Here is an 8007-nt window from a genome sequence, read left to right as displayed (position 1 = left end):
TATTACACTCCCCCCTACTGACACACACAAGCTTGTTCCCCGATGATCTTCACTCTGACTGCGGGCTTTTAAATTCACATTTGGTGTCTAGGAAGCCCTTGTGCCAGATTTGATTCAGCATCTGTTTCCAGGTGTCTCGCTTGTTCCAGTTTTTGTCTCTCTTGTGAATCCGCTCGCAGTCACTCAAGCGCTGCTATTCTGTATAATACAAGATTAATACAACTATTACTGTGTTCAGGAAGTACAAAACCCATATTTTCAGATTGCTTACACACCGGAATTTATAGCTTCTGGTGAGTCAATATTAGCTTTAAAGGCGCAAAGCTGTAGATTTTTCTTTAATGTTTCATAGTGCCCATCCAGAGAGGATGTTCAGCACAGACGTCGTCTATAACTCTCCGTTTTAACCAGTGCTCCCGTACCAACTCCAGAAGCAGAGGATGCATCTCTCTTTTTTTAGGCCAGTAAAAGCAGCCGCTGAAGGTCCTCCGTGCCCCGTGGCGGCAATGAACGGTGAACGGACACCATATTTCTCCCCACGTCCCCTCCATGACACACACACCCCGAATGCAGAGCTGACACCATATTTCTCTCTCTCCTACAGCACACACACACACACATTTCCCTGGAAAAAGGGCCTAGAGCTGGGCTGTGGCTCCGGGCCAGGGAATGATGGAGAGTTAGGGTTATTTTTATTTTTTTTATGTGCTGGGGCTCCTCCAACGCTCAGTTTGTTTAACGCGGCTGGCCTGTATTTTATTTTTATGTGCTAGATCAGGCAGTATCAGGTAGGACTTAGTACTGATGGATTTGGCTGATAACGTTCTCTGAACTCTTCTCTCCCTGCTAATGGTGTCCTCTAAATTCCTCTCCTTCAAATCAGCGTCCATGAATATTGAAGTGTTAAAGAAATGGACATTTGTATTTAAGCTTAGAGATTGCAGATATGAGCCTGTGCAATGGGAAAAAATCTAGTAAAGATAAGGATGTTTTTGCTCTTAAAGCAGCCCTTTGATTTTGGGTTTGGTCTTCTATCATCTATCTTTCCATCCATCCATCCATTCACCAACCTTTCATTTACATATATATCTCTCTAGCCATAAATCAATCAATCCATCCATCCATCATTCATTTATGATCCATATCTTTTTCCATCCATCCACCTACCTATAAATGGTAAATGCATTAATATAGAGCTTTCAACAGACCCATGGCCATCCAAAGCGCTTTACATATTGCCTCACATCCACTCATTCATACGCCGATGGCGGTGTCAGCCTTGCAAGGCACCATCCAGTTTGTCGGGAGCAGCTGGGGTTCGGTGTCTTGCTCATGGACACCTCGACACTTGGTCAGGTGGAACCGGGGATTGAACCACCAACCTTCCGGTTTGTAGACAACCTACATGAACCACTGAGCCACTCCTGGCAAACACGTATATCTCTGTTCATCCAGCCATCCATCCATTCATCATTTGTTTATCCATCCATCTCTTTTTCCATCCATCCACCCTACCTATACACACATATCTCTCTGGCCATCCATCCATATATCTTTTCATCCATCCATCCATTCATATGTCTCTTCATCAATCCATCCATCCAGTCATTCATTCATCAATCCATCTCTCTTTCCATCCATCCATCCACCAACCTATACACGTATATCTCTCTGGCCATGCATCTATCCAGTCATTCATTCATTCATCCATCCATCATTCATTCATTTATCCATCCATATCTTTTTCCATCCATCCACCTACTTAAACACGCACAGTCGCACATCTCTCTGGCCATCCATCAATCCATACATACATATATCACTTTATCAATCCATCCATCCATCCATCCAGTCATTCATTCATCAATCCATCTCTTTTTCCATCCACCAACTTATACACACATATCTCTCTGGCCATCCTTCAATCTATCGATTTCCCGCCATCTGTTCATTTATCCCTCCATCATCCTTTCATATCATTGTCCGCCCATCCATCTCTCTGTCCATCTATTGATATCTCTCCACCCAACCGCCTCTCTATCCATCCATCCATTCATATATCTCTACGTTCATCCATCTATCCATTCATACATCCCTCCAACCATCCATCCTTCATTGGGGACCTAGCGATGCTGTATTAAATCAATTATATTCTTTTCACAGACTTGCTCTGAGGTGACTATTTTGAAAAATCAATTCTTCCCATCCATTCATCTGTCCGTCCCCACAGTGTTTTGTCCAACCTTTGCTTCACATTTCTCCTCTTTTGTGTTTCCAAGAAGCTTATCTCTCTTCTAGAGCGGTCATGGTTGAGGCAAGCATTAAAAATTTCAAGCGCTGAAAGTAGCCCGACCTCAGATCTGCTTTCGTTTAACATTCCTCCCTCATTTCGCCATCATGTACGTCGGACTGTCGTCATACAGTAGGAATGGCAGTGATAAGTCATATCCATGACACTGGTCATTCCTGGCGTTCTGTGCGGTGTTCCCCGCTCCGGTGGCTTAACCGGCACACTGCGTCCCCGTCACAAACAGGCATAAATCTCCCCACCCCTTCGGCTATTCATCATCTCTCCACTAGCGTACACACCCATAGAAACACCAAACCGATACAGAACAGAGGGAGGTGGCATATTTTTAGGCCTGCTGAAGGACTCCTGAGAAGAAATCGAGAAGCTTAAAAGAATGCAGAGTATAGAGAGAGGAAATTGAGTGTTGAGGGCGGTGATGAGATGCGTTGATTGATGGGCCGCTCCCCCTCTCTCCGATTGGCTTTGTCATGAGAGGAGGTGATTGGCCACTTGACCTCTTAGTGATCAATATGGACCCTTATCTCCCTCTGAACAAATGTGTGGGGGCCCATTGTGTCTCTGTGCTTCTGATAAGAGGCTTTGTCTTCTTTTAGTACAGGAACACAAGCTCTGCCTTGCTGTCTACTTCCTCCATTGGAGGACACCTTCTAAGGCATTATCTTAACCCAAATGAAAACGGTATATTTGGAGCACTCTACATAGTCGGCAGTTCCATGTGCCACACAAATAAAGCTTTGTTGGAGATTCAACTCCTACAACTCAACACAACCGAAAAATGATTTTAACCAGGCTTCTTTTCTCCCTGTGGCCACCAGTGATATCAGCATACCCAGTGTATAGAAAAGATTCAATCACAGAGGATCCTTTTAACTATTATCCTTGTTAAAAGATTCATCTGAAGGGGACACGTGCATCAGGAAAATTTGAGACAGAAGAATTCCGATTCTGTCTTCTCTTCTCCTTTAGACTGCCACCTATCTCCCTCTCTTTTCCTGGGAAATGTGGGAGAAAAGTGCATGTTATCATGACCTGAATATCACACGTGTGTGAGTGTGTTTACACGGACGTGTGAGCATTCTCATCCATCATTTCAGACTCCTTATCCTCCATATCCCAGTGCACATCCTTCCACTTCCTGTTATTTGCCTCTCCTCATGCCGCCCTCCATGGGTTTCTCTTTTCACCTCATCTTTCCCTTTGATTTTTATTTATAGCCAGTGCCGTCTTCATGCATTTTGGCAGTGCAGATAGAGAAGGGCTCATCGGGACCAGGCAGGGAGGTTATGGAGCTGAAGGGGAAGTTCCTTTTTGCCCAAAGTAAACTGACTCACCTCAGGGGCAGCTGCTGCCTGTGGTCTGAACCTGACCATAATGAGCACGGCTAGTCAGGAGGTCAGTGTATTAAAAGGCCTCTCTGACAGGACATGTTAGTGCTCAGAAGCCTCCTGGAACATCACCAGCTTTCATTTTATTAGTTTGCGCCAGGACACTGTGGTTTTTACAGACCTGGGTGGCCCGTGTGTGTGTGTTTGTGGGATACATCAAATCTCCATTGCTTTTGATGGTCAAAATGACAGAATTAAGAGTTGTATGGCAGCCAATGGGCATCACACACGACTGTGTGTGTGTGTGTACTTCTGTCAGGTACATAGGCTTCTTTCTAGAGCTGTGATGTCACTCCGGATAGAATCAGGTCAGCCAGTTCCTCCAAGGAACTGAAGAGAACACAACGAAACAGACAAAGAAAAAAGAAAGGGTTTGCCAGCGATTGAGAGACTGATAAGAGAAAAAGCAAATTCGCAGTAAGCCTGTGATTTAAAATAGAATGTTGCACCCTTTCAGTTAGACGAATAGAGAGGAGCTGCAAAACTAGTGTGTTGAATTTTAAGATTCCTGACGCTATTATGTTGGACAAATTCATGTTGCATGCATCTTTCACAGAGAAAGCAACTTCGTGGAGAAATAAGCGCATTTAGTAGACAAAGTGAAAACTGACTCACTATGTAAGATCGCTTCCAAATTTAGCCTCGATGGCCTCAACTTCTGGTGTACCGCAGTCTATAGAATACTTATATTTAAAATCCATTAATTCATGGAAATAATCAGGAAATATCATAAATAATGTTTTAAGAATTGAGCTTACTCAAAACTTGTATATGTGTGCTTGTGCTATCACATGTTTAGCATCATGCCAACATCAAACTCCACAGCTTCGAAATCAAAATCATTCAAAAAAAATTCCATCAATCATTCCTATACTATTCCTATTCATATACCCAATCATTAATTTCCTATACCCTCATTCACTATTTCCTACATTAGTCCACTAATATAGTGAATTCGGACACTGGATGCGCCGGAAGGGATGCCACTTTTGGATCGCTTTTTAGCAGTTTAATAATTATTTGAAACTTCGCAAAGTGGCAGCTCCAGTAGTAATGAAAATATTTATCTTGAACTCTGTCGTGGAAACTAGCATGTATAAACTTTTATTAAACGTTTTTATAATCAATTAAAAATTATTTTATACCTGTGTGATATTATGCTGTTGCCACATTGGACCAGTGGTTTAGGAAATGGATGGATGGATGATTCAGCTGCGGGTGCCATCTTCTGGCGAGACGTGTAAATTAATTTGGCATGCAACTCTCGTAGTGCATTATGGGTATTCTCTAGCCATTTGAGTGTACATCGGTTGTACACTTGTTATTGCAGTGCACTATGGGCTTGAATGGTTGCACTCTAAAACATCCACTCTGATTTTGGCACCACTACAAATGGCTGTCCCCCAAAATAGTGCCCTTGTTTAGGGTATAGGGGCTACTTCGAACAGCCTAACCGTCCAGTTCATGTTAGAAGTTCTATTTAAGTTGTACAGTGTTGCTATCTACATAGTGTTCCAAATCAATCCCTTATGAGGTTATTTTTCAGTTAGCATGCTACCGTAGAAGTTAACCATCTAGATCAGTAGGCCGTGAGGCAGCTCACTAGGTTTTGGAACGGTTCCAATGAGTTTCTGTATATAAGAGGCCATACAGAAAATGAGAGGGAGGAAAAGAATGAGAGGCAAAGGGAAGATGATTTGACACACAGTTCACCACTAACACTCTAGCACACGTGGCTAACGCTAACCCTAAGACATTCTCCAGTCTGCTGCCTGTATTCTTCAGTATACTGGAGACTTTGACCATCTCAGCTGCCGGTACAAGACGTTCACCCTCCCTCTCACGCTGTTACCACAGGTTTGACCTAACAGGGCTCACTCCCTGAAACAGCTGCACTTGACTGATGGCTATTCGTAGAATTAATTATTTGTGGTGCTTGCTATCACCAACACATCGTTCATACACTACTGTTTAAAAGTTTGGGGTCAGTGGATTTGTTTGGGGGAGGAAAATGGAGTAATGGCTGCTGAAAATTCAGCAAAGCGCAGTAATACTGATGTATTGCGGTCACAGATGGTCACAGGTCGAACGTGGCTCAACCGATCATAATCAAGGACCAGAACTATCCATTTTGTAAGGTGTATTTGTCAACAGGATGTATTTTACACCGCACTCTGTTGTCCAAAACTGTCTGAATACTAATTGCGCGTCTTCTCCTCCGAACAGGCAGGAGGCGCTGTTGGCAGCCATCAGCGAGAAGGACGCCAACATCGCTCTTCTAGAGCTGTCGTCCTCGAAGAAGAAGAAGACTCAAGATGAAGTGGCTTTGCTGAAGAGGGAGAAAGACCGACTGGTACATCAGCTGAAACAGCAGGTGAGAACAACCAACAGGCTGGACGTCTACACCCCAGACCGTGGCACGAGGCAAAACCATAGACTAAAATGAACACAGACCTCAGTCCTCCTAGTTTCCTAGTGGAGTTCTTCAGCCTCACCCACAGGAATGACATTGGTGTAGCTTAACCAGACATTCGTCAGCCTAAAAAAATAGTCCCACATCAAAGGGACAATTTAGACTTTATAGCTCAAGTAACAAACATTTTTGTTTCACTGGCAAATTGTGTTTTAACCCAAATGGGAGCTTTGCTTTTCTGCGAATCTCTTTCCTTCCAGGCTCTCATTGTGTTTTACTGTAAAAACTCGTTTTATTTGTTTTTACAAACTTAAGATATGAGTCAAAATTATTGTGCGTCATAATTGAAAGCATGCCACAGATGCTGTCCATAGACGTTAAGTTGACATTAACCCGTAATATATATTCTCTTAAGAGGGGTGTGATTGCCAGAAATATAAGATCACACTGGATATCCTGATTATGTGTTCATAGTATCGCTAACCAGCTGACCTTGCTGTTGTAGCTCTGCTTAGCAGTTCAAGGACAGGCTAAAGAACAAGTTCTGGAGGAATTAAACCAAGACACGTTGGGAACGAGATCCCAGAGTATGGAGATGCAAACAGGCCACAGATGTCTGGCCGCAGACCCGTCAAGAAGGGCAATTTTAAGATTATTTGACTCCTCCTCCAGGTTCCCACAAACCACCTGCAAAAGCATGCACAAAAAGACTAGTGGCCATGCATTCAGATGAGTCTCATAAGACGTGCGCGCACATTTCGCATCCTCGTTTACAATATAAACCGGCCACATGCATGTATACAAAACCCAGCGGCCGCAGAAAAACAAACAGGGCGGGAGGACCAACACACACATCGGCACTTTAACTCCATTCATGTTCACGGGCACACGCTGGAAAACACCCCTCCCTCACTGTTTCTCTGAATGACAGGCTATCAGCGCATTGCATAGCAGCAGCATTCCACAGGAAATGGGTGTCAGTAGTGCAGATAGCTGTGGGGCTCGGCTCTCACCCGCAGCCCTGAGATCAGGAGGGCAGCCCGCGTCCCCCTCCCGCTCACTGTCAATCACAGCGGGGGGGGATTTGGTTAAGAGACGGTCAGAAGCCGGTTGCTCTCCTGACATACTAATGGTTCAGGTCAGTGATAAAGGTTACACATGGTGGTTCTAAATCAGGTCTTTTTGGGCAGTTTTACTTCAGGGTCAAAGTTAGGAGTGAACATAGGAAGGGTTAAGGACCCTCAGTTCGCCTGTCCCTCGTGGACACGTTTTTTCCACTCTTAATTCATGGCAGAAAGAAGCATTACAAGCAGCCGTTTGGCATTTATTGTCATTTATAATCATTAAGATGCGGAAAATGGATAACAAGCCCGAAGGTGTTTGACGTGGCCCCGGGTAAGGGTGAGTGCTGTCTACTGCTGCGGCCTCTGGATTAGGACTGGGGATCAGGGTTGTAGGATTTGAGTGACAGGGGATGAGTGTGACATAGTGGTACATAAATGGAGTATTTTTCTTCTTCTTTTTTTTAAGAGACAGATGTGCATAAAGATGCAGGGCAGATAATGGTTCAGAAGAGGGAAAATTCCTGGTCATACATGTCAAGTCTTGTTAAAAATGAAAAGAAAAGGAAAGAATAATGTCAAAAGTGTGGCCTTACACCATGTCAGAACCTACTGCATGATAGTGTCAAATGGTGCCGCAAATACATTAAACAAAATAAACTCCCTTTTGTCCCAACCAGCCTTCGTTAGATTCGTTTTTAATATTGGGTCTCACAAAAATGCCTTTTGGTGTGTCTGTAGTATCCATGAACATTAACACTGTGCAGGTCAATTATCTTTATAAAAAAAAAAGTAAATAAAACAATGCATTTTTTCATAATTACTTAAATATTTCAT

At 43.5% G+C, this 8007-nt stretch overlaps 1 protein-coding gene across 1 annotated transcript in view; it reads left to right on the top strand.

Annotated features, from left to right (window-relative positions):
• erc1b (ELKS/RAB6-interacting/CAST family member 1b) overlaps positions 1 to 8007 on the top strand; it is a 266460-nt gene that overhangs the window by 187243 nt on the left and 71210 nt on the right. Inside the window, exon 17 of the mRNA XM_079817695.1 lies at positions 5923 to 6070. Coding sequence (XP_079673821.1) covers positions 5923 to 6070 — 148 coding nt within the window. The remainder of the gene's footprint in view (positions 1 to 5922; positions 6071 to 8007) is intronic.

The sequence above is a fragment of the Gobio gobio genome (genome assembly GCF_949357685.1).
Source record: "Gobio gobio genome assembly, chromosome: 5".
NCBI lineage: Eukaryota > Metazoa > Chordata > Actinopteri > Cypriniformes > Gobionidae > Gobio > Gobio gobio.
Note: the sequence above shows the minus strand (reverse complement) of the source record. Positions and strands in the feature narration are given on the sequence as shown.